Source organism: Armigeres subalbatus, chromosome 2, assembly GCF_024139115.2.
Source record: "Armigeres subalbatus isolate Guangzhou_Male chromosome 2, GZ_Asu_2, whole genome shotgun sequence".
In the NCBI taxonomy this organism is placed as follows: Eukaryota; Metazoa; Arthropoda; class Insecta; order Diptera; family Culicidae; genus Armigeres; species Armigeres subalbatus.
The window spans coordinates 192,367,233-192,394,939 of record NC_085140.1 but is presented as its reverse complement, the minus strand read 5'-3'; the positions used below and the strand labels follow the sequence as shown (position 1 = coordinate 192,394,939).

At 43.3% G+C, this 27,707-nt stretch overlaps 1 protein-coding gene across 1 annotated transcript in view; it reads right to left on the bottom strand.

Annotated features, from left to right (window-relative positions):
• LOC134211429 (four and a half LIM domains protein 2-like) overlaps positions 1-13,084 on the bottom strand; it is a 589,158-nt gene extending 576,074 nt beyond the window's left edge. The window contains exon 1 of the mRNA XM_062688275.1: positions 12,625-13,084. Within this exon, the coding sequence (XP_062544259.1) occupies positions 12,625-12,720 (96 nt within the window). The 5' untranslated portion in view covers positions 12,721-13,084. The remainder of the gene's footprint in view (positions 1-12,624) is intronic.
• Between the last annotated feature and the right edge of the window lie 14,623 nt (positions 13,085-27,707).

Here is a 27,707-nt window from a genome sequence, read left to right as displayed (position 1 = left end):
TCCGGGAATTCCTTCGGAAGTTCCTCCGGGAATTCCTTCGGAAGTTCCTCCGGAAATTCTTTTGGAAGTTCCTCCGGAAATTCTTTCGGAAGTTCCTCCGGAAATTCCTACAGATGTTCCTCCGAGAACTCGTTCGGAAATTCCTCCGGGAATTCCTTCAGAAGTTCCTCCGGGAATACCTTCCGAAGTTCCTCCGGGAATTCCTTCGGAAGTTCCTCCGGAGTTTCCTTCGGAAATTCCTTCGGAAGTTTCTTCGGAATTTCCTTTGGAAGTTACTCCGGGAACTCCTTCGGAAGTTCCTCCAAGAATTCCTTCGGCAGTTCCTCCGGGAATGCTTTCGGAAGATCCTCCGGGAATTCTTTCGGAAGTTCCTCCGGAATTTCCTTCGGAAGTTCCTCCGGAATTTTCTTCGGAAGTTTCTTCGGAAATTCCTTCGGAAGTTCCTGCGAGAATTCCTTCGGAAGTTCCTCCGGGAATTCCTTCGGAAGTTCCTCCTTGAATTCCTTCGGAAGTTCCTCCGGAAATTCCTTCGGAAGTTCCTCCGGGAATTCCTTCGGAAGTTCCTCCGGGAATTCCTTCGGAAGTTCCTCCGGGAATTCCTTCGGAAGTTCCTCCGGGAATTCCTTCGGAAGTTCCTCCGGGAATTCCTTCGGAAGTTCCTCCGGGAATTCCTTCGGAAGTTCCTCCAGGAATTCCTTCGGAAATTCCTCCGGGAATTCCTTCGGAAGTTCCCCCGGGAATTTCTTCGGAAGATCCTTTGGGAATTCCTTCGGAAGTTCCTCCGGGAATTCCTTCGGAAGTTCCTCCGGGAATTCCTTCGGAAGTTCCTCCGGGAATTCCTTCGGAAGTTCCTTCGGAAGTTCCTCCGGGAATTCCTTCGGAAGTTCCTCCGGGAATTCCTTCGGAAGTTCCTCCGGGAATTCCTTCGGAAGTTCCTCCGGGAATTCCTTCGGAAGTTCCTCCGGGAATTCCTTCGGAAGTTCCTCCGGGAATTCCACCGGAAGTTCCTCCAGGAATTCCACCGGAAGTTCCTCCAGGAATTCCACCGGAAGTTCCTCCAGGAATTCCTTAGAAAGTTCCTCCGAATTCCTTCGAAAGTTCCTCCGGGAATTCCTTCGGAACTTCCTCCGGGAATTCCTTCGGAAGTTCCTCCGGGAATTCCTTCGGAAGTTCCTCCAGGAATTCCTTCGGAAGTTCCTCCAGGAATTCCTCCGGGAATTCCTTCGGACGTTCTCCCACAAATTACTTCGAAGTTCCTCCGGGAATTCCTTCGGAAGATCCGCCGGGAATCCCGTCGGAAAATCCTCCAGAATTCCTTCGGAAGTTCCTCCGGGAATTCCTTCGGAAGTTCCTCCGGGAATTCCTTCGGAAGTTCCTCCGGAAATTCCTTCGGAAGTTCCTCCGGAAATTCCTTCGGAAGTTCCTCCGGGAATTCCTTCGGAAGTTCCTCCGGGAATTCCTTCGGAAGTTCCTCCGGGAATTCCTTCGGAAGTTCCTCCGGGAATTCCTTCGGAAGTTCCTCCGGGAATTCCTTCGGAAGTTCCTCCGGGAATTCCTTCGGAGGTTCTTCCGGGAAATCCTTCGGAAGTTCCTCCGGGAATTCCTTCGGAAGTTCCTCCGGGAATTCCTTCGGAAATTCCTCCAAATTCCTTCGGAAGTTCCTCCGAATTCCTTCGGAAGTTCCTCCGAATTCCTTCGGAAGTTCCTCCGAATTCCTTCGAAGTTCCTCCGAATTCCTTCGGAAGTTCCTCCAGAATTCCTTCGGAAGTTCCTCCGGAATTCCTTCGGAAGTTCCTCCAATTCCTTCGGAAGTTCCTCCGGGGAATTCCTTCGGAAGTTCATCCGGAATCCATTCGGAAGTTCCTCCGGGAATTCCTTCGGAGGTTCATCCAAATTCCTTCGGAAGTTCCTTCGGAAGTTCCTCCGGGAATTCCTTCGGAAGTTCCTCCGAATTCCTTCGGAAGTTCCTCCGAATTCCTTCGGAAGTTCCTCCGGGAATTCCTTCGGAAGTTCCTCCGGAATTCCTTCGGAAGTTCCCTGAATTCCTTCGGAAGTTCCTCCGGGAAATCCTTTGGAAGTTCCTCCGGGAAATCTTTCGGAAATTCCTCCGAGAAAGCCTTCGGAAGTTTCTCCGAGAAATCCTTCGGAAGTTCCTCCAAGAAATCCTTCGGAAGTTCCTCCAGGAAATCCTTCGGAAGTTCCTCCGGGAATTCCTTCGGAAGTTCCTCCAGGAATTCCACCGGAAGTTCCTCCAGGAATTCCATCGGAAGTTCCTCCAGGAATTCCACCGGAAGTTCCTCCAGGAATTCCACCGGAAGTTCCTCCGGTAATTCCTTCAAAAGTTCCTCCGGGAATTCCTTCGAAAGTTCCTCCGGGAATTCCTTCGGAACTTCCTCCGGGAATTCCTTCGGAAGTTCCTCCGGGAATTCCTTCGGAAGTTCCTCCGGGAATTCCTTCGGAAGTTCCTCCAGGAATTCCTCCGGGAATTCCTTCGGACGTTCTCCCAGAAATTCCTTCGGAAGTTCCTCCGGGAATTCCTTCGGAAGTTCCTCCGGGAATTCCTTCGGAAGTTCCTCCGGGAATTCCTCCAGGAATTCCTCCGGGAATTCCTTCGGACGTTCTCCCAGAAATTCCTTCGGAAGTTCCTAAGGGAATTCCTTCCGAAGTTGCTACAGGAATTCCTTCGGAAGTTCCTACAGGAATTCGTTCGGAAGTTCCTACAAGAATTCCTTCGGAAGTTCCTACAAGAATTCTTCCGGAAATTCCTTCTGGAATTCCTTCAGAAGTTCCTCCAGGAATTTCTTCAGAAGTTCCTACGGGAATTCCTTCAGATGTTCATCCGGGAAGTCCTTTGGAAGTTCCTCTGGGAAGTCCTTTGGAAGTTACTCCGGGAAGTCTTTCTGAAGTTTTTCCGGGAAGTCCTTCGGAAATTTCTTCCTTCGAGAAATCCTTCCGAAGTTCCATTGGGAATTCCTTCGGAAGTTCCTCCGGGAATTCCTTCGGAAGCTGTTCCAGGAATTCCTTAGGAAGTTCCTCCGAATTCCTTCGGAAGTTCCTCCGAATTCCTTCGGAGGTTCCTCCGGGAATCCCTTGGGAGGTTCCTCTGGGATTTCCTTAGGAAGATCCTCCGAATTCCTTCGGAAGTTCCTCCTGAATTCCTTCAGAAGTTTCTCCGGGTATTTCTTCGGAAGTTTCTCCGGGTATTCCTTCGGAAGTTCCTGCAAAATTCCTTCGGAAGTTCCTCCGGGAATTCCTTCGGTTGTTTCTCCGGTAATTCCTTCGGAAGTTCCTGCAAGAATTCCTTCGGAAGTTCCTGCAAGATTTCCTTCGGAAGTTCCTCCGGGAATTCCTTCGGAAGTTCTTCCGGGAATTCCTTCGGAAGTTCTTCCGGGAATTCCTTCGGAAGTTCCTCCGGGAATTCCTTCGGAAGTTCCTCCGGGAATTCCTTCGGAAGTTCCTCCGGGAATTCCTTCGGAAGTTCCTATAAAAATTCCTTCGGAAGTTCCTCCGGGAATTCCACCGGAAGTTCCTCCGGAAATTCCACCGGAAGTTCCTCCGGGAATTCCTACGGAAGTTCCTCCGGGAATTCCTTCAGAAGTTCCTGCGGGAATTCCTCCAGAAGTTCCTCCGAATTCCTTCGAAGTTCCTCCGAATTCCTTCGAAGTTCCTCCGAGAATTCCTTCGGAAGTTCCTCCGAGAATTCCTTCGGAAGTTCCTCCGAGAATTCCTTCGGAAGTTCCTCCGGGAATTCCTTTGGAAGTTCCTCCGGGAATTACTTCGGAAGTTCCTCCGGGAATTCCTTCGGAAGGTCCTCCAGGAATTCCTTCGGAAGTTCCTCCAGGAATTCCTTTGGAAGTTCATCCAGGAATCCCTTCGGAACTTCCTCTAGAAATTCCTTCGGAAGTTCTTCCAGGAATCCCTTCCAAAGTTCCTCCGAATTCCTTCGGAAGTTCCTCCAAATTCCTTCGAGTTCCTCCGGGAATTCCTTCGGAAGTTCCTCCAGGAATTCCTTCGGAAGTTCCTCCGAATTCCTTCGGAAGTTCCTCCGAATTCCTTCGGAAGTTCCTCCGGGAATTCCTTCGGAAGTTCCTCCGGGAATTCCTTCGGAAGTTCCTCCGAATTCCTTCGGAAGTTCCTCCGGGAATTCCTTCGGAAGTTCCTCCGAATTCCTTCGGAAGTTCCTCCGAAATTCCTTCGGAAGTTCCTCCAGGAATTGCTTCGGAAGATCCTCCGGGAATTCCTTCGGAAGTTCCTCCGGGAATTCCTTCGGAAGTTCCTCCGGAAGTTCCTCCGGGAATTCCTTCGGAAGTTCCTCCGGGAATTCCTTCGGAAGTTCCTCCGGGAATTCCTTCGGAAGTTCCTCCGGGAATTCCTTCGGAAGTTCCTCCAGGAATTCCTTCGGAAGTTCCTCCAGGAATTCCTTCGGAAGTTCCTCCGGGAATTCCTTCGGAAGTTCCTCCAGGAATTCCACCGGAAGTTCCTCCAGGAATTCCACCGGAAGTTCCTCCAGGAATTCCACCGGAAGTTCCTCCGGGAATTCCTTCGGAAGTTCCTCCGGGAATTCCTTTGGAAGTTCCTCCGGGAATTCCTTCGGAAGTTCATCCGGGAATTCCTTCGGAAGTTCCTCAGGAATTCCTTCGGAAGTTCCTCCTGAATTCCTTCGTAAGTTCCTTCAGGAATTCCTCCGGGAATTCCTTCGGACGTTCTCCCACAAATTCCTTCGGAAGTTCCTCCGGGAATTCCTTCGGAAGTTCCTCCGGAATTCCTTCGGAAGTTCCTCCGAAATTCCTTCGAAGTTCCTCCGGGAATTCCTTCGGAAGTTCCTCCGAATTCCTTCGGAAGTTCCTCCGGAATTCCTTCGGAAGTTCCTCCAGAATTTCCTTCGAATGTTCCTCCAGAATTTCCTTCGAATGTTCCTCCAGGAATTCCTTCGGAAGTTCCTCCGGGAATTCCTTCTGAAGTTCCTCAGGGAGATCCTTCGGAAGTTCCTCCGGGAATTCCTTTGGAAGTTCCTCCGGGAATTCCTTCGAGGTTCCTCCAGGAATCCTTCGGAAGTTCCTCCGGGAATCCTTGCGGAAGTTTCTCCGGGAATCCCTTCGGAAGTTCCTTCGGGAATCCCTTCGGAAGTTCCTTCGGGAATCCCTTCTGAAGTTCCTCCGAATTCCTTCGGAAGTTCCTCCGGGAATTCCTTCGGAAGTTCCTCCGGGAATTCCTTCGGAAGTTCCTCCGGGAATTCTTTCGGAAGTTCATCCGGGAATCCATTCGGAAGTTCCTCCGGGAATTCCTTCGGAGGTTCCTCCGGGAATTCCTTCGGAAGTTCCTTCGGAAGTTCCTCCGGGAATTCCTTCGGAAGTTCCTCCGGGAATTCCTTCGGAAGTTCCTCCGGGAATTCCTTTGGAAGTTCCTCCGGGAATTCCTTCGGAAGTTCCTCCGGGAATTCCTTCGGAAGTTCCTCCGGGAATTCCTTCGGAAGTTCCTCCGGGAATTCCTTCGGAAGTTCATCCGGGAATCCCTTCGGAAGTTCCTCCGGGAATTCCTTCGGAAGTTCCTCCGGGAATTCCTTCGGAAGTTCCTCCGGGAATTCCTTCGGAAGTTCCTCCGGGAATTCCTTCGGAAGTTCCTCCGGGAATTCCTTCGGAAGTTCCTCCGGGAATTCTTTCGGAAGTTCCTCCGGGAATTCCTTCGGAAGTTCCTCCGGGAATTCCTTCGGAAGTTCCTCCGGGAATTCCTTCGGAAGTTCCTCCGGGAATTCCTTCGGAAGTTCCTCCGGGAATTCCTTCGGAAGTTCCTCCGGGAATTCCTTCGGAAGTTCCTTCCTTCGGGAGTTCCTCCAGAAATTCCTTCGGAAGTTCCTCCGAATTCCTTCGGAAGTTCCTCAAGGAATTCTTCGGAAGATCCTCCGAATTCCTCGGAAGTTCCTCCGAATTCCTTCGGAAGTTCCTTCGGGAATTCCTCCGGAAGTTGCTTCAGGAATTTCTTCGGAAGTTCCTTCAGGAATACCTTCGGAAGTTCCTCCAGGAATTCCTTCGGAAGTTCCTCCGGGAAATCCTTCGGAAGTTCCTCCAGGAATTCCTTCGGAAATTCCTCCGAATTCCTTCGGAAGTTCCTCCGAATTTCTTCGGAAGTTCCTCCGGGAATTCCTTCGGAAGTTCCTCCGGCAATTCCTTCGAAAGTTCCGCCGTGGTTTCCTGCGAGCGTGTCTCCAGGAATTCCTTCGGAAGTTCCTCCGGGAATTCCTTCGGAAGTTCCTTCGGGAATTCCTTCGGAGAATTCCTTCGGAAGTTCCTCCGGGAATTCCTTCGGAAGTTCCTCCGGGAATTCCTTCGGAAGTTCCTCCGGGAATTCCTTCGGAAGTTCCTCCGGGAATTCCTTCGGAAGTTCCTCCGGGAATTCCTTCGGAAGTTCCTCCGAGAATTCCTTCGGAAGTTCCTCCGGGAATTCCTTCGTAAGTTCCTCCAATTCCTTCGGAAGTTCCTCCGGGAATTCCTTCGGAAGTTCCTCCGAAATTCCTTCGGAAGTTCCTCCGAATTCCTTCGGAAGTTCCTCCGAATTCCTTCGGAAGTTCCTCCGGGAATTCCTTCGGAAGTTCCTCCGAATTCCTTCGGAAGTTCCTCGGGAATTCCTTCGGAAGTTCCTCCGAATTCCTTCGGAAGTTCCTCCGGAATTCCTTCGGAAGTTCCTCCAATTCCTTCGGAAGTTCCTCCGGGAATTCCCTCGGAAGTTCCTCCGGGAATTCCCTCGGAAGTTCCTCCGGGAATTCCCTCGGAAGTTCCTCCGGGAATTCCCTCGGAAGTTCCTCCGGGAATTCCCTCGGAAGTTCCTCCAGGAATTCCCTCGGAAGTTCCTCCAGGAATTCCCTCGAAGTTCCTCCTCCGAATATCTTCGAAAGTTCCTCCGGGAATTCCTTCGGAAGTTCCTCCGGGAATTCCTTCGGAAGTTCATCCGGGAATCCCTTTGGAAGTTCCTCCGGGAATCCCTTTGGAAGTTCCTCCGGGAATTCCTTCGGAAGTTCCTCCGGGAATTCCTTCGGAAGTTCCTCCGGGAATTCCTTCGGAAGTTCCTCCGGGAATTCCTTCGGAAGTTCCTCCGGGAATTCCTTCGGAAGTTCCTCCGGGAATTCTTTCGGAAGTTCCTCCGGGAATTCCTTCGGAAGTTCCTCCGGGAATTCCTTCGGAAGTTCCTCCGGGAATTCCTTCGGAAGTTCCATCGGGAATTCCTTCGGAAGTTCCATCGGGAATTCCTTCGGAAGTTCCATCGGGAATTCCTTCGGAAGTTCCCACGGGAATTCCTTCGGAAGTTCCCACGGGAATTCCTTCGAAAGTTCCTCCGGGAATTCCTTCGGAAGGTCCTCCGGGAATTCCTTCGGAAGTTCCTCCGAATTCCTTCGGAAGTTCCTCAGGAATTCCTTCGGAAGTTCCTCCAGGAATTCCTCCAGAATTCCTTCGGACGTTCTCCCACAAATTCCTTCGGAAGTTCCTCCGGGAATTCCTTCGGAAGTTCCTCCGGGAATTCCTTCGGAAGTTCCTCCGGGAATTCCTCCAGGAATTCCTCCGGGAATTCCTTCGGACGTTCTCCCAGAAATTCCTTCGGAAGTTCCTAAGGGAATTCCTTCCGAAGTTGCTACAGGAATTCCTTCGGAAGTTCCTACAGGAATTCGTTCGGAAGTTCCTACAGGAATTCCACCGGAAGTTCCTACAAGAATTCTTTCGGAAGTTCCTTCTGGAATTCCTTCGGGAATTCCTTCGGAAGTTCCTCCGGGAATTCCTTCGGAAGTTCCTCCGGGAATTCCTTTGGAAGTTCCTCTGGGAATTCCTTCGGAAGTTCCTCCGGGAATTCCTTCGGAAGTTCCTCCAGGAATTCCACCGGAAGTTCCTCCGGGAATTCCTTCGGAAGTTCCTCCGGGAATTCCTTCGGAAGTTCCTCCGGGAATTCCTTCGGAAGTTCCTCCGGGAATTCCTTCGGAAGTTCCTCCGGGAATTCCTTCGGAAGTTCCTCCGGGAATTCCTTCGGAAGTTCCTCCGGGAATTCCTTCAGAAGTTTCTCCGGGAATTCCTTCGGAAGTTTCTCCGGGTATTCCTTCGGAAGTTCCTCCGGGAATTCCTTCGGAAGTTCCTCCGGGAATTCCTTCGGAAGTTCCTCCGGGAATTCCTTCGGAAGTTCCTCCGGGAATTCCTTCGGAAGTTCCTACGTTAATTCCTTCTGAAGTTCCTCCGGGAATTCCTTCGGAAGTTCCTCCGGGAATTCCTTCGGAAGTTCCTCCGGGAATTCCTTCGGAAGTTCCTCCAATTCCTTCGGAAGTTCCTCCGAATTCCTTCGGAAGTTCCTACGGAATTCCTTCGGAAGTTCCTCCGGGAATTCCTTCGGAAGTTCCTCCGGGAATTCCTTCGGAAGTTCCTCCGGGAATTCCTTCGGAAGTTCCTCCGGGAATTCCTTCGGAAGTTCCTCCGGGAATTCCTTCGGAAGTTCCTCCGGGAATTCCTTCGGAAGTTCCTCCAGGAATTCCTTCGGAAGTTCCTCCAGGAATTCCTTCGGAAGTTCCTCCAGGAATTCCTTCGGAAGTTCCTCCGGAAATTCCTTCGGAAGTTCCTCCGGGAATTCCTTCGGAAGTTCCTCCGGGAATTCCTTCGGAAGTTCCTCCGGGAATTCCTTCGGAAGTTCCTCCGGGAATTTCTTCGGAAGTTCCTCCGGGAATTTCTTCGGAAGTTCCTCCGGGAATTCCTTCGGAAGTTCCTCCGGGAATTCCTTCGGAAGTTCCTCCGGGAATTCCTTCGGAAGTTCCTCCGGGAATTCCTTCGGAAGTTCCTCCGGGAATTCCTTCGGAAGTTCCTCCGGGAATTCCTTCGGAAGTTCCTTAGAGAATTCCTTCGGAAGTTGCTCCGGAAATTCCTTCAGAAGTTCCTCCGGGAATTCCTTCTGAAGTTCCTCCGGGAATTCCTTCGGAAGTTCCTCCGGGAATTCCTTCGGAAGTTCCTCCGGGAATTCCTTCGGAAGTTCCTCCGGGAATTCCTTCGGAAGTTCCTCCGGGAATTCCTTCGGAAGTTCCTCCGGGAATTCCTTCGGAAGTTTCTCCGGGAATTTCTTCGGAAGTTCCTCCGGGAATTCCTTCGGAAGTTCCTCCGGGAATTCCTTCGGAAGTTCCTCCGGGAATTCCTTCGGAAGTTCCTCCGGGAATTCCTTCGGAAATTCCTCCGGGAATTCCTTCGAAAGTTCCTCCGGGAATTCCTTCGGAAGTTCCTCCGGGAATTCCTTCGGAAGTTCCTCCGGGAATTCCTTCGGATGTTCCTCCGGTAATTCCTTCGGAAGTTCCTCCGAGAATTCCTTCGGAAGTTCCTCCGGGAATTCCTTCGGAAGTTTCTACGGGAATTCTTTCGGTAGTTCCTCCGGAAATTCCTTCCGAAGTTTTTCCGGAAATTCCTCCGGGAATTCCATCGGAAGTTCCTCCGAAAATTCCTTCGGAAGTTTCTCCGGGAATTCTTTCGGAAGTTCCTCCGGGAATTCCTTCGGAAGTTCCTCCGGGAATTTCTTCGGATGTTCTTCCGGGAATTCCTTCGGAAGTTCCTCCGGGAATTCCTTCGGAAGTTCCTCCGGGAATTCCTTCGGAAGTTCCTCTGGGAATTCTTTCGGAAGTTCCTCCGAGAATTCCTTCGGAAGTTTCTCCAAAAATTCCTTCGAAAGTTCCTCCTGGAATTTCTTTAGGAATTTCTTCGGAAATTCCTTCGTAAGTTCCCCCCGGTATTCCTTCGGAAGTTCCTACGGGAATTCCTCCGCAAGATCCTCCAGAAATTCCTCCGCAAGATCCTCCAGGAATTCCTCCGGAAGTTCCTTCAGAAATTCCTTCGGAAGTTCCTCCAGGAATTCTTCGAGAAGCTTTTCGAGGAATGCTTATAGAAGCTTCATAAAAATTCCTCCAGGAATTTCTAAGGAAGTATCTTCAAGAATTTCTTCGGAAGTTCCTCCGGATATTTCTGTGGATGATCCTGAAATTATTCCTCCAGAAATTCCTTCAAAAATTTCTCCAGAAGCTTCTCCGCAAGCTTCTCCTGAAATTCATCCAAAAGTTTTTCCAAGAATTCATCCTGAAGTTACTCCGGAAGTTCCTCCAGGAATTCCTCCGGAAGTTCCTCCAGGAATTCCTCCGAAAGATACTCCAGGAATTCCTCCAGCAATTCCTCCGAAAGTTCCTCCAGGAATTCCTCCGGAATTTCCTCCAGGAATTCCTCCGGAAGTTCCTTCAGGAATTTCTCGGCAAGCTGCTCCAGCAATTTCTCCGGAAGTTGCTTCTCGAATTCCTCCGGAAGTTCCTTCAGAAATTCTTCCGGAAGTTCCTTCAGAAATTCCTCTGGAAGTTCCTCCAGGAATTCCTCCGGAAGTTTCTTCAGGAATTCCTCCGGAAGTTTCTCCAGGAATTCTTCGAGAAGCTTTTCGAGGAATGCTTCTAGAAGTTTCATAAAAATTCCTCCAGGAATTTCTAAGGAAGTATCTCCTAGAATTTCTTCGGAAGTTCCTCCGGATATTTCTGTGGATGATCCTGAAATTATTCCTCCAGAAATTCCTTCAAAATTTCTCCGGAAGGTTCTCCAGAAATTCCACCAAAAGTTTCTCCAAGAATTCACCCTAAAGTTACTCTGGGAATTCCTCCGGAAGTTCCTCCAGGGATTTCTTCTGAAGTTCCTCCAAGAATTCAGGAAGTCTCTTCAGAAATTCCTCTATGATTTCCTTTAGGAGTTGCGCCAGGAATTAATTCGGATGTTTTTCCAGAAATTCGTGCAAAGGTTCCACGAGCAATTGTTTGGGATGCTCCTCCAGGGATTCTTCGGAAAGTTTCCCCAGAAATTCCTGGGAAAGTTCCCCCAAGAGTTCTTCCCAGATTTCCTATAAAAGGTCAACCAAAATTCCTACCAGAATTCCTCAGGAAGTTTCTTCAAGAATGTCTGCGAAACTTTCTCCATGAATTCCTCCGGAAGTTCCTCAGGTAATTCCTCAGGAGATTCCTGCAGGATTTTTATAGGAAGTTCTTGCTGCAATTTCTCTTCGAATCCTCTTTAACAATTTCTGTGGAGTCCAGAAATTCCATGAAAACTATTACGAAATTTCTCCGTGAATTCCTTCAGTGTGTTTATTTATTTAAGTAAGTAAATGTAATATAAATTTGACTGGAAATATATTAACTCAAACTCCAACTCATTAACCTACTAGTTTAATAGTCCTTCAATAGCCATCGGCGTGGTAAGAAATAATCGGCGACGTGTAAATCTTTTATGTCGATAAACCTCCTAATCTTTGGATAGGCGTGATAATGTTCTTGCGCAGCATATTTAACAAAATAAAATTTCTTTCGTTTGGCCGTTTCGTCGATCAATATGCAATTGATGTTGCCATAAAAAATTAAAGTCTAGAATATCAAAGAATATCTGCGTTGAAGAATGACAACATGTATGAATCATATTTAAAAATACTCCACGCTCCGTTGTCAGTATTGGTCAGTATCAGTGGCAACATATTATCACTTCCGTTTTGTAATGCAACAGCAAAAACATGAATAGGGTAAGACGGTATAATATGCCCCCCCTAAGGCAACTCCTTGATAACTTTTTACTTTTCAACGCAATTTATGCAAACTTTGTGTTTTTTGGTAGTCCAGGAAGTCGCAAATGCATTGCCCGTGAGTATTCATATAAAAATATTACAGATAACTCGTAATAAAGCTTTTTTGAAAAGTCGTGAAAAAATGGATTTCAACAAGTGCCTGGGCAATACGCCCCACCTTAGCCAAAGACGTTTCATAGCCCTTCATTAGTATTTTATCAATCCCATAATAAAAAGGTTACAAATCCTTATGCGCTTGACATTAAAAAACCAACATAGGTCCATTTAAGCAGGTGTGAATAACATTTCAATATTTTCCATACAATTTGGAAGCAACTGCTGCAGGCTCGCTGCGCTTGTGTCCAATTGGTAAGGGCATATCGTCCTGCCTACACTGGGGCGTTTTGGCCAGTGAAACATGTTTTCGAAAATCGTTACATTTTTGAAGATGGAAGCAATTTTATATCATATTAACCACTGAGAAAAGTTATTTTGTTGCCCAACTGAGTGTTCCAGTGCAAGTTTTGTGGATAGTATGTCAGAGTCGCTCCAGAATGTTGAGCTAACAAAAAAAGTTACATCAAAACTGTAACTTTTTGTATTTTGCTATTATTTTCATTGTGTAATACAAAAATACTTCCACATTCACATAGTATGATGGGTTTACAAATACTTATAGGTACCAACTGATTTTGACCCTTAATTAGTTATAGTTTTCTAGAAATCAAAGGGGGCGTTTTGGCCAGGTGGGGCGCATTATACCGTCTTACCCTAAGTACAACCGCATCGTGCCCTTGTCAGTTTGCTGCCAATCAATCAAGAAGCCTAATTATCAAATCGTGTTCTTTTTCTGAACCTTGATTTTAAGCGCGCAACAAGAAGCGAATCCTTAGTGTGAATCCAACGCGCTGGGGTTCGTCTTTTTTAATTGACTTTTTTTCCAAACGGCGTGCCACGATTTACGTTAACTGTTTATAGATAGAATGATAACAGAACAAACAGACAACCGCTGCCGTACCGCTGTACGAAGACACATACCTTATCGGAGAAGTGCTCTTTGGGGGTGCGAGTGATGGTCAACGCTCCGGCCAACGTTTTGGCCAGGTCATCACCGCTGTGGGATAACGTCAGCATGGCTCTGCGTAATTCCTCAATTTTCGTAACGTACGGAACTGTGAAGCTGGGATGAAAAAACTTCTCGCGCGAGATCAAGGCACTTTTGTTTACACTTTGATTATAACGAACAACGCGACACACTTTTGAACTCCGGAGGTGTAGACAAAACGGCGTGTGGCTTCTTGCTCTCTTTGGCTTCCGCGCCGATATGATAACACTACACAAATATGTAAAGCTGCTCCGCTGCTGCTTTGGACGTTGCACTATGACCGCACAATGTTGCACCACTAGTTTTCACCGATGGAACTGAATTTTCCCTGTCGCGAAAGGCACTTCCAGAAATCAGCAATCTACGCGAGCCGCACCGGATCGCAACCGAAATTCAAATAAAAACATCTGTAGCCCCATTCGGAGAAATGTCAAAAACGAGACTGCCGGGGCGCTCTCCGCAGACACAACTCCACGCGTGGCCGGTGGCGGCGGTCGGTGGGAGAAGGTTGATGCAGGACGGTACACAAACACTCGCGCGGAAAAGCCGGTCCCCACAATCGTATGGAGATTAGGGTAGGTCATTTTTTTTGAGTGCATTCGAATTCCCCAAAATGCTACTCAGGATTTTCTGAGAATTTCATGTTGCTTCCATTAGTTTGTTATTGGGTTTGTTTTCAATATCAGGTTCGAAAATGTTCTCCAGAAATGAAACCAAATTCCATGGATTTGTTTTGTGTTTTGATCAATATTTTGTACACCTAACCAGACTGTTAGATTTTTTTACAATTCTGTTTAAGAATCTTCCAAAACCTGTATAGGAACTGGGCATATACGAAATGATTAGATTCTTATACGAAAAGTTATACGAAAAAGCGTTTATGAGTAAATATTGTAAGTAAAGCTTGGAAAATTGTAAGATCTCATACAATATTTGTAAACGAATCTAGCATTTTCTTATATAGGTTTTGGTAGATTCTTATATAGAATTGCAAGAAAATCTAACAGTTGCTAGTTGAATATAGCTTTCAACATCTCATCTCTATCACGGAACAACGCATCTCTATCACGGTATTTTGGGCAAGTTTGCCATCCGGCCTCTATTCAGTAAAGTCGAGTTATAACGAGCGTCAAAATTTAGTGCAATTTTGTAACATTTTAAGCAATACAAATTGTCGGGTTTTCTTTTCATTAAAACACTAAATACACTCAATAAATACTTTCCAATATTTTTATATTATTTTATTAGCTTCCATTATTTTTTCTTTTCAAGTTTTCTTTTTTTTTTATCACTCGTCCGTTCTCCACACTATCCGTCACAAAACTGAAGTAGCAACCACTTCTATGATGAAGTGCGGCCACTTTTTCTCTCCACTCGGCTGCACAGACGCTCTCGCCCAGAGAATAATTACGCTCTCCGATAACATCAGCGCGGCACTCGTGAAATTGTTGCACGTTATTTACAGACCTCATCTAATTGAATTTATAATGATGTCGTTCGACATCGTTCGTAATTGCATTAGCTTTATATTCGATTCTATTATTACCTACATCTTTCCTCTCCTCTACTCTTAAAAATCATATAAAACATAAATTTTTCTGAAAAAAAAAATAACCCTACATATTTAGACAAGTATATATTTCACCAGATACAGAATTCGCTAAAATGTTAACTCAGTAGACCTGCATTATTTCTGAAAAGAGAACAAAAATTAATATCACGTGTATATAAGCATTCCGATACAAGCATACAATACTATCAGCTTCAAACTTACCACAATACTAGTATTAATATTGTTGATGAAAAAAAACATGAAATGCATAGAGCTTACCAGGCCCTTGAATGTCAGTTTTGCATCAAAATTAGGAAAATATCATTCAACTTCCGTCTCACATCGCCTTTCACTTTTTCTAACTCTACTCGTTACTCAAACACTGATATTCTTCCTGCAGTCATCGATAGAGCTTACCAGGCCATTGAATAGCAGTCTTGCATCAAAATTAGGAAAATATCATCAAACTTATTCACACATCGTCTTTTAAATTTTCTTACTCTAATCGCTACTCAAACACTGATCTTGTTCATGCAGTCATGGATAGAGCTTACCAGGCCCTTGAATGTCAGTTTTTCATCAAAATCAGGAAAATATTATCCAACTTCCTCTCACATCGTCTTATACTTTTTTCTAACTCTACTCGTTACTCAAACACCGATCTTCTTCCTGCAGTCATGGATAGAGCTTACCAGGCTCTTGAATGTCAGTCTTGCTTCAATATCAGGAAAATATCATCAAACTTATTCACACATCGTCTTTCAAATTGTCTTACTCTAATCGCTACTCAAACACTGATCTGCTTCCTGCAGTCATGGATAGAGCTTACCAGGCCCTTGAATGTCAGTTTTTCATCAAAATCAGGAAAATATTATCCTACTTCCTCTCACATCGTCTAATACTTTTTTGTAACTCTACTCGTTACTCAAACACTGATCCTCCTGCAATCATGGATAGAGCTTACCAGGCTCTTGAATGTCAGTCTTGCGTCAAAATCAGGAAAATATCATCCAACATCTTCTCACATCGTCTTTTACATTTTCTAACTCTACTCGTAACTCAAACACTGAAACACCTACTGTCATGGATAGAGCTTACCAGGCAATTGAATAGCAGTCTTGCTTCAACATCAGGAAAATATCATCAAACTTATTCACACATCGTCTTTTAAATTTTCTTACTCTAATCGTTGCTTAAACACTGATCTTGTTCATGTAGTCATGGACAGAACTTACCAGGCCCTTGAATGTCAGTTTTGCATAAAAATCAGGAAAATATTATTCAACTTCCTCTCACATCGTCTTATACTTTTTCTAACTAAACTCGCTACTCAAACACTGATCTTCTTCCTGCAGTCATGGATAGAGCTTACCAGGCTCTTGAATGTCAGTCTTGCGTCAAAATCAGGAAAATATCATCCAACATCTTCTCACATCGTCTTTTACATTTTCTAACTCTACTCGTCGTTACTCAAACACTGATCTTCCTACAGTCATGGATAGAGTTTACCAGGCAATTGAATAGCAGTCTTGCTTCAACATTAGGAAAATATCAGCAAACTTATTCACACATCGTCTTTTAAATTTTCTTACTCTAATCGCTACTCAAACACTGATCTTCTTCCTGCAGTCATGGATAGAGCTTACCAGGCAATTGAATATCAGTCTTGCATAAAAACAGAAAAATATCATCCAACTTCTTTTCACATCGTCTTATACTCATTCTAACTCTACTCGCTACTCAAACACTGATATTCTTCCTGCAGTCATGGATAGAGCTTACCAGGCTCTTGAATGTCAGTCTTGCGTCAAAATCAGGAAAATATCATCCAACATCTTCTCACATCGTCTTTTACATTTTATAACTCTACTCGTAACTCAAACACTGATCTTCCTACAGTCATGGATAGAGCTTACCAGGCAATTGAATAGCAGTCTTGCTTCAACATTAGGAAAATATCATCAAACTTATTCACTCATTGTCTTTTAAATTTTCTTACTCTAATCGTAGCTTAAACACTGATCTTGTTAATGTAGTCATGGACAGAGCTTACCAGGCCCTTGAATGTCAGTTTTGCATACAAATCAGGAAAATATTATTCAACTTCCTCTCACATCGTCTTATACTTTTTCTAACTAAACTCGCTACTCAAACACTGATCTTCTTCCTGCAGTCATGGATAGAGCTTACCAGGCTCTTGAATGTCAGTCTTGCGTCAAAATCAGGAAAATATCATCCAACATCTTCTCACATCGTCTTTTACATTTTCTAACTCTACTCGTCGTTACTCACACACTGATCTTCCTGCAGTCATGGATAGAGCTTACCAGGCAATTGAATATCAGTCTTGCATAAAAACAGAAAAATATCATCCAACTTCTTTTCACATCGTCTTATACTCATTCTAACTCTACTCGCTACTCAAAGACTGATCTTTTTCCTGCAGTCATGGATAGAGCTTACCAGGCAATTGAATAGCAGTCTTGCTTCAACATCAGGAAAATATCATCAAACTTATTCACACATCGTCTTTCAAATTTTCTTACTCTAATCGCTACTCAAACACTAATCTTGTTCATGCAGTCATGGATAGAGCTTACCAGGCCCTTGAATGTCAGTTATTCATCAAAATCAGGAAAATATTATCCAACTTCCTCTCACCTCGTCTTATACTTTTTCTAACTCTACGCGTTACTCAAACACTGATCTGCTTCCTGCAGTCATGGATAGAGCTTACCAGGTTCTTGTATGTCAGTCTTGCATCAAAATCAGGAAAATATTATCCAACTTCCTCTCACATCGTCTTATACTTTTTCTAACTCTATTCGCTACTCAAACACTGATCTTCTTCCTGCAGTCATGGATAGAGCTTACCAGGCAATTGAATACCAATCTTGCATCATAATTAGGAAAATATCATCAAACTTCTTCACACATCGTCTTTTAAATTTTCTTACTCTAATCGCTACTTGTTCATGCAGTCATGGATAGAGCTTACCAGGCCCTTGAATGTCAGTTTTTCATCAAAATCAGGAAAATATTATCCAACTTCCTCTCACATCGTCTTATACTTTTTTCTAACTCTACTCGTTACTCAAACACTGATCCTCCTGCAGTCATGGATAGAGCTTACCAGGCTCTTGAATGTCAGTCTTGCGTCAAAATCAGGAAAATATCATCCAACATCTTCTCACATCGTCTTTTACATTTTCTAACTCTACTCGTAACTCAAACACTGATCTTCCTACAGTCATGGATAGAGCTTACCAGGCAATTGAATAGCAGTCTTGTTTCAACATTAGGAAAATATCACCAAACTTATTCACTCATCGTCTTTTAAATTTTCTTACTCTAATCGTTGCTTAAACACTGATCTTGTTCATGTAGTCATGGACAGAACTTACCAGGCCCTTGAATGTCAGTTTTGCATAAAAATCAGGAAAATATTATTCAACTTCCTCTCACATCGTCTTATACTTTTTCTAACTGAACTCGCTACTCAAACACTGATCTTCTTCCTGCAGTCATGGATAGAGCTTACCAGGTTCTTGAATGTCAGTCTTGCGTCAAAATCAGGAAAATATCATCCAACATCTTCTCACATCGTCTTTTACATTTTCTAACTCTACTCGTCGTTACTCAAACACTGATCTTCCTACAGTCATGGATAGAGTTTACCAGGCAATTGAATAGCAGTCTTCCTACAACATTAGGAAAATATCAGCAAACTTATTCACACATCGTCTTTTAAATTTTCTTACTCTAATCGCTACTCAAACACTGATCTTCTTCCTGCAGTCATGGATAGAGCTTACCAGGCAATTGAATATCAGTCTTGCATAAAAACAGAAAAATATCATCCAACTTCTTTTCACATCGTCTTATACTCATTCTAACTCTACTCGCTACTCAAACACTGATCTTTTTCCTGCAGTCATGGATAGAGCTTACCAGGCAATTGAATAGCAGTCTTGCTTCAACATCAGGAAAATATCAGCAAACTTATTCACACATCGTCTTTTAAATTTTCTTACTCTACTCGCTACTCAAACACTGATCTTCTTCCTGCAGTCATGGATAGAGCTTACCAGGCTCTTGAATGTCAGTCTTGCGTCAAAATCAGGAAAATATCATCCAACATCTTCTCACATCGTCTTTTACATTTTCTAACTCTACTCGTAACTCAAACACTGATCTTCCTACAGTCATGGATAGAGCTTACCAGGCAATTGAATAGCAGTCTTGCTTCAACATTAGGAAAATATCATCAAACTTATTCACTCATTGTCTTTTAAATTTTCTTACTCTAATCGTAGCTTAAACACTGATCTTGTTAATGTAGTCATGGACAGAGCTTACCAGGCCCTTGAATGTCAGTTTTGCATAAAAATCAGGAAAATATTATTCAACTTCCTCTCACATCGTCTTATACTTTTTCTAACTAAACTCGCTACTCAAACACTGATCTTCTTCCTGCAGTCATGGATAGAGCTTACCAGGCAATTGAATATCAGTCTTGCATAAAAACAGAAAAATATCATCCAACTTCTTTTCACATCGTCTTATACTCATTCTAACTCTACTCGCTACTCAAACACTGATCTTTTTCCTGCAGTCATGGATAGAGCTTACCAGGCAATTGAATAGCAGTCTTGCTTCAACATCAGGAAAATATCATCAAACTTATTCACATATCGTCTTTAAAATTTTCTTACTCTAATCGCTACTCAAACACTAATCTTGTTCATGCAGTCATGGATAGAGCTTACCAGGCCCTTGAATGTCAGTTTTTCATCAAAATCAGGAAAATATTATCCAACTTCCTCTCACATCGTCTTATACTTTTTCTAACTCTATTCGCTACTCAAACACTGATCTTCTTCCTGCAGTCATGGATAGAGCTTACCAGGCAATTGAATACCAATCTTGCATCATAATTAGGAAAATATCATCAAACTTCTTCACACATCGTCTTTTAAATTTTCTTACTCTAATCGCTACTTGTTCATGCAGTCATGGATAGAGCTTACCAGGCCCTTGAATGTCAGTCTTGCATCAAAATCAGGAAAATAGCATCATTCTTCTTCACACATCGTTTTTTTTTACATTTTCTAACTCTACACGCTACTCAAACACTGATCTTCTTCCTGCAGTCATGGATAGAGCTTACCAGATTCTTGAATGTCAGTCTTGCATCAAAATCAGAAAAATGTCATCCAACATCTTCTCACATCGTCTTTTACATTTTCTAACTCTACTCATTACACAAACACTAATCTTGTTCATGCAGTCATGGATAGAGCTTACCAGGCCCTTGAATGTCAGTTTTTCATCAAAATCAGGAAAATATTATCCAACTTCCTCTCACATCGTCTTATACTTTTTTCTAACTCTACTCGTATCAAAAATCAGGAAAATAGCATCAAACTTCTTCACACATCGTTTTTTAATTTTTCTAACTCTAATCTCTACTCAAACACTGATCTTGTTCATGCAGTCATGTATAGAGCTTACCAGGCCCTTGAAAGTCAGTTTTACGTCAAAATCAGTAAAGTGTCATCCAACTTCTTTTAACATCGTTTTTTACATTCTCTAACTCTACTCGCTATTAAAATACTGATCTTGTTCATGCATTCATGGATGGAGGTTACCAGGCTTTGAATAACAGTCTTGCATCAAAATCAGGAAAATATCGTCCAACTTCTTCACACACCGTCTTTTACATTTTCTTCAATATATAGTCATTTTTCTTCTCATTCGCCTGGACGTACCAGCATTTCAGCTGGATTTTTAGTCAACTCGACCATCTCGAGTTCGACGTCTACTCGCCTGGACGAACCAGCATTTCAGCTGGATTTTTAGTCAACTCGACCATCTAGAGTTCGACGCCCACTCACCTGGACGTACCAGAATTTCAGCTGGATTTTCAGTCAACTCGACCATCTCGAGTTCGACGTCCACTCGGCTGGACGTACCAGCATTTCAGCTGGATTTTTAGTCAAATCGACCATCTCGAGTTCGACGCCCACTCACCTGGACGTACCAGCAATTTAGCTGGATTTTTAGTCAACTCGACCATCTCGAGTTCGACGTCCACTCGCCTGGACGTACCAGCATTTCAGCTGGATTTTTAGTCAACTCGACCATCTCGAGTTCGACGCCCACTCACCTGGACGTACCAGCATTTCAGCTGGATTTTTAGTCAACTCGACCATCTCGAGTTCGACGCCCACTCGCCTGGACGTACCAGCATTTCAGCTGGATTTTTAGTCAACTCGACCATCTCGAGTTCGACGCCCACTCACCTGGACGTACCAGCAATTCAGCTGGATTTTTAGTCAACTCGACCATCTCGAGTTCGACGTCCACTCGCCTGGACGTACCAGCATTTCAGCTGGATTTTTAGTCAACTCGACCATCTCGAGTTCGACGTCCACTCGCCTGGACGTACCAGCATTTCAGCTGGATTTTTAGTCAACTCGACCATCTCGAGTTCGACGTCCACTCGCCTGGACGTACCAGCATTTCAGCTGGATTTTTAGTCAACTCGACCATCTCGAGTTCGACGCCCACTCACCTGGACGTACCAGCATTTTAGCTGGATTTTTAGTCAACTCGACCATCTCGAGTTCGACGTCCACTCGCCTGGACGTACCAGCATTTCAGCTGGATTTTTAGTCAACTCGACCATCTCGAGTTCGACGCCCACTCACCTGGACGTACCAGCAATTTAGCTGGATTTTTAGTCAACTCGACCATCTCGAGTTCGACGTCCACTCGCCTGGACGTACCAGCATTTCAGCTGGATTTTTAGTCAACTCGACCATCTCGAGTTCGACGTCCACTCGCCTGGACGTACCAGCATTTCAGCTGGATTTTTACTTGTCATAAGACGATTTTTAGTCAACTCGACCATCTCGAGTTCGACGCTCACTCACCAGGACGTACCAGCATGTCAGCTGGATTTTCAGTCAACTCACTATACAGGTTCACGTGAAATATTTTAAGCTGCAAAAGACTCTATATAATTTTCAATTTCTTGTTCGATTAGGTCAACAATTTATTAACCATACACTGTGTTGTTTGACGAAAATAAGTGTAGGGATAAATTCTCAGAATTTGCATTGTTTATTATTATTGTTTACGGTACTTATTACCTTATATCATATTACGAAAAGTTCATTTAAAATTTAGTGTATGACTCATAACAATACTTTCTAGTGTACTCAAGAAAATCTAAGAAATGTTTAGTTTCAAACTGGAGTGTAATACTGAATTCTAAAATTTTTATTCGGTATCTCGAGCATGGCTATCAAAGGCCAAAAAAAAACACGGAATTCCCAATTATCATAGGGAAGTGCATTTAAGGAATAACTATGAGCAATACGTTTTAAAATTCTCGCTTGTGTATTTTACTAGTTGACCCGGCAGACTTTGTCCTACATAGCAGGTAAAAATGCGCATCATGAACGGCCCATGCGCAATTTCCATTCGCTTTTTTTCACGATTTGCATTTTCCTTGTAACTTTTGCTTCAGGAAATATCATATAAACCCGTGAAAACTATATCGAACATATCTGCTGAAAGAATGAAACAAATCTCTCAAACCGTTTTCGAGTTATGGGAATATGAACACAGACTTTGATTTTTGTATCTACAGTTAAGCATTTACATATATTGAAAATGTTCCAAAATGTCCGTGCTTATTTCTTTTAAAGAGTTTGCATTCTTTTTTTTTACATGACAATAAACCCAAAAAATCACTACAAGAAAACACTCAGTTCTCAGAGGTCAACATTAGGGCTACCAACTCGACAACTATTCTACTGCTTGCTGCTAAATTTTCAGGGGCACCAATTCGACACCATTTTTTTGGACGCTGAGTTTGCAGCAGAAAAACAACCCATCACACAATTCTTGTGTTTCTATTTTATCAAGTAGAGGTAACAGTAACAACGACAACAAACTTACTTGGATCATCAGAAGTTGCATATAAGGCCGCAGAAGAAAATTCGGGGGATCATCAGAATACAACAGATTTCCGAAAAAACAAAAATCACAAAAAGCACTTCGTAAAAAAAAAAAAAAAAGGAGCGCACAACTTCTACCGACCATGCCATTGTCGGGTTTTCTTTTCATTAAAACACTAAATACACTCAATAAATACTTTCCAATATTTTTATATTATTTTATTAGCTTCCATTATTTTTTCTTTTCAAGTTTTCTTTTTTTTTATCACTCGTCCGTTCTCCACACTAAGTATCCGTCACAAAACTGAAGTAGCAACCACTTCTATGATGAAGTGCGGCCACTTTTTCTCTCCACTCGGCTGCACAGACGCTCTCGCCCAGAGAATAATTACGCTCTCCGATAACATCAGCGCGGCACTCGTGAAATTGTTGCACGTTATTTACAGACCTCATCTAATTGAATTTATAATGATGTCGTTCGACATCGTTCGTAATTGCATTAGCTTTATATTCGATTCTATTATTACCTACACAAATAAGCTGTCATATTACATAGAAACATAATATAAAAAAGTGTAAATTACAGTGTGAAACTGAACGAAAGAGTAATTGTTTCGAGTGGTCAATCCGTGGACAACAATATTAGCTATATAGCCGTTGGCCGCATGTGGGTGGTACTCTTGCCCCTTAGCCAAAAGAACTCGTTATTTACAACAATTTTCAAAACGCTTCAGACGTAGCTTTATTGAATTTTTTTCCTAAGACATAATCATTGGTGGAAATTGAAGTGTTAATTAGTTTGGAAATCATATATGAGCAGTTACAAGGAGTTTTTCAAAATTTACAGAGCAAATCGCTTAAGGTGGCACACCTGCCCGAAATTCCGCTGCGTTGTGTAAAAAGTAAGCATAAAAGGGCCAGACGTCTCGCATTTTGCGGGACAGTCACGCATTTTCACTATTTGTTCTATGCTGAACACTTTTTTCCAGATAATGCCCTGCACAGATAAAAATATGTTGTGATTTTAAATGTATTTTCATGCACATATTTGGAGCATGCAAATAAACGTAACATTCAATCGATCTTACTGTTAAATTAAATCCGTGCTCGGTTGTAAAATTCAATTAAATTTAATTGAACATCGAGTGTTTATTCGTTTGTTGGGACTTGCTGCAATTTTACACGTCGTTGAATTTTCAAAACTATTTGCTGTGTGCGAAGTACACATATAGATAACATCAATGTTTCAATCTGTACAAACTCTACACTTTAACTCTATACTTTTCTGTACAAACTCTACACTAACAGGAAATAAGCGAAATCCGAAGAAATTTTGGGCATTCGGTAATTCGAAGCGGTACGACTGTGGCCTATGTGTGTTCTTTTTGGCGAACATGTTTCGAGCATATTCTAAAGAAGATGATCGTAGCAAGCCATGCGCGCGGATGGTTGCTTTTAAATTTGCTGTCACGTTTTTGTTCATTTCCGCAAGAAATAGATTCGGCTGATGTATATTTTTTGCATAAATGTACTAGAAGAAAAAAGTTTAAGTTATCTGAAGCTTGAGATTTACGAGTTTGGTGAATTCCTATTAGAGCGCGCGAAATCGTTTGTGTAGTTTGTATACGCCGATGTATTTGGAGAAAATATGTTTGAATGTGTGATAATACCAGGAAAATATGGATCAACAACGAATTGCTCGGAATAGCGCTGGAAGAGTAGTGATTTTTTCGTGGACACTAGTTGTGGTCTTCTCTTCCTCAGTTCGTTTATCCGGAATTTGATCCATTTGGTGAGATTGTTCCAATATGTTTTTATATGACTCCAAAACTAAATACGCGCTGGATTTAAAAATCCGGAAGTTTGTTTATGAATCTATTATCCAATTGATAATGGTAGCATAAACAGGCGGGGCTTATTGCAAGTGAAAGTGACCTCGGACTGGACGTGAGTTACCAGGCAGTCTGAAATGGGTCACTGGAGCAGCAGTAGAGCTAACACCTTCTAACTCCCGGGCTAAATCTGACTTTATTAAAGACAGCTTTCTTCCATAATACCACTGCCGGACAGTGGGGGTTAGATTGAAGATACACACACACATGTTTCGAGCGTATTCTAAAGCCGTGTTCTTACGATAGACGATATAGCTGCCGGTATTTATACCGTGCCCTTTGATGTGATTGATCTTGATATTTTTAATACTAGTCTACCTATGGTTGAGTGTCAGCGTTGCAGAAGCTAAAAGCGTCATATTGTCCTGGTCTTGATGGGATTGCCTCGTGTACCTTCAAAAAACGCAGCAACTCATTGTCCGAACTTCTCCAATTTAGTTTCAACCTATTGCTACAGCTTCATCAGTTTCCGATCGAATGAAAAGTGTCCCACATGGCTCCGGATGGCAGTGTGCCTTGAGCAAAAGTGGACCTGTTTGACATTTCGTCTCGTAATTCGTTTCTAAACGATTTTTTTAATTCGGCTGGTGGTGACACGGTTTCGACCCTTTGTTGTTTTCCAAGACTGAACGGTGGCATCGGTAAAGATTAGATTTAAAGTGATCACTTGTGATGTTCAGTTTAATCAGTTAAGGTTTAAATACAAATGTGATGACAATATGGTGAAACGTAACATGGAATAAAATTGGACGGCTGCTTTCCAGTACTATCAAGAACCTACGGCTTGGATCAACCATCGAAGCTAGAATATGCCTATACTGGAGCTGACGATAAAAGCTGTTTTTCATAACAATAATGGGTGAGTTCGTTTCATGCTACACTAATCGCATCTTCATTCCCTAACTACTGATTTTTACATTGTTGTTTCGGTGATTTGATAGAATTGAAAAAGAAATGACCATTCTTAAGAGCCCCGCACATGTATTATTGCACTTGAACAATTTCCTATAAACAAATTGTCAAACAAACGTCCCTCACGGTGCCCCGGTAGACCGTTATTATAAAATGGAAGTGTCCATCAAAGCCAAGTACAGGGCTCGATTCCTGTGGTAATTCTGCGCCTCTGGACCAATTTAAAAAAAAAATCCCTAGGAGGAATCTCGAGAAATCTTGATTTGAAGTTCAAAGTTAAGAAATTTCAAAAGAATCCATATAAGAATCCAAAAATATCACCAAAAACCCTGATTAAACCACCTAGATAGATGTCCTTCAATTCTTCGTGCACCTGCCGGTCGGAAGTAACCACCAGCTTTGCAGGGTTGCTGTCCGGCATTCTTGAAATATGCCCTGCCCATCGTACCCTTCCAGCTTTAGCTACCTTCTGGGTACTGGGTTCGCCGTAGAGCTGGGCGAACTTTTGTTTCATCCTTCGCCGCCACATACCATTCTCTTGCACAACGCCAAAGATGGCCCTAAGCACGCGTTGCCTTTATTAGAACTATGAATATTTACAACTGACTTATCTTACCAAACTGACTTAAGTATGTTTTTGTATGGCTAACTTGCTCGAGTTTAGTATAAATGGTATAAATGGTAAAAATCAACTTTAATTTTGTGTTTATGTTCATAATGGAGAGAAGTAAGACCAGATATCATATCAGGGGGGAAGGGGAATTTAATTTCTTTTTGCTCTTTTTTCGTTTCAGAGAGCGAGCAAAGGCGCTTAAACCTAGGCTATCAGCCAGGGCAAGGCTAATACCTTCGCCCCATCCGAGGAAAATCATCGGCAAGGATAATGGAGTGACATAAATTTCTTAGCAAAGTCACTCCCAACGTATTTCCACAAATTTTCTATCATTTGCTTATAATGATACTCCTAAACCACATACCCTACCCACCATCCAATTCCTTGACATCTATGAGGGCGTCGGTGAGTCGCTGGCCTCTCGTTAAGTAGATGTCATATCATCATTTCCTTCCCTTTCCTAGTAACGGAGAAGATGGGCGTGGCCGGCAATGATAGCTTTCATGTTTTATCATTTTGGACCCCCAATTGGATTTCCATTGAATCCCAAATGGAAATCCATAAGCAATTGGGGTAAGAAAGGTAAAGAATATACATGACAACTATCAGTATGCAATCTACGAAATACTCCGTTACAACGCAACGCAACGCAACGCAATGAAAAGTGTCCCACATGGCTCCTATTTTCAGAAAGGGAAACAAGACACAAATTCACAAATTATTGAGGTATAACTTTCCTTTCCTCTAGATCCGAAAGCTAAGGAACGATAGTTAACAATGTTCTGTTAATCTCGTGTCGCAGCTCCATACATCAGCGGAAGGCGTTCAATGGAGAGTCATTTGTGACTTCACATCAACCTGCATCAGTGCAATGGACAGAGGAGCTCAGATAGATGCTGTGAACACCGATATTAAGGCCGCAATTGACACAATGAATCACAAAATTCTAATAGCTATGCTACATCGTCTTGAAGTATCGTCTAGAATATGTGTAATTGGTTGGAAACAGGATCACTTTAATTCCATCAGGGGTCGTTCAAAACTGATGTCACAGGTTTTAAGGGGCGGGAGGTCTAAAAATCTCAAAAAGTATTGGACGTCATATTCGGTACGCCCTCACCGACCTTCACACCAGTTTGCGGGGTACCACAGGATAGCTCGCTAGGACCTTTGTTGTTATCGTTGTTTTTCAACGATGTTACTATCCTGCTGAATAATGGAGGTCTTTTGATTCACGCTGATCACTTGAAGATATGTGGCTGAGCATTTCATTATACCGTGAAACATTCCATTTCAAATTAAGCTATGCTCCACACCTCTTGAAAAGAGGCTTCCGAGCCTTTTTAAGGGAGGCTTCCGAATCTCTTCAAGGGATGCTTTCGCACCTTTTGACATACGGCTTTCGAGCCACTTATATAATAGGAGGCTTCTGTGCATCTTATAAAGACTCCTCTGAGCGTATTTTTGAAAGTAGATTTCCAAGCCTTTTAAAAGCAGCGAGCAGCAAGCCATGACTTTGCTCTTCCAGTCAGATCTCCGCGGCGTGCACACGCATCCGCGGAGAGTCGCTATTATAATTTTGTTCCGGCCATTTAGGGCCACACAAGCACTTTGAAGGAAGGCTTCCGAGGCCCTCGTAATGCGTCCGAGCTCCTTGAAAGGGGACTTCCAAGCCTCTTGAAAGTAGGCCTTCACCCCTCTTGAAATGAGGCTTCCGAGATTGAAGATTTTTAAAATTTGTTCATTCGACGTTTTGTCGTTTTGATTATTTGTCCCACAGCCCTTCATACACTGTGCTAGCTGTGGAGGGCAGAATTCAATAGGCTTTGATTTACTGATCGCCATACATATTACAAGACAAAGACAAAGTTTTGTTATAAAAATATACACAATTATCAAAACTTCATCAACAAGTTTTGATAGGAATTGTGATACATCCGCCATTTTAGAAGATTTAATAGATTTAAAATCGTATTGGATTTCTCAATACCCCATAACTGAGGATATCGTACAACAAATGTGCGAATTATTTGATATGAAAAGATTTTCGTTTTACTTTTACGATCAAAATATCACT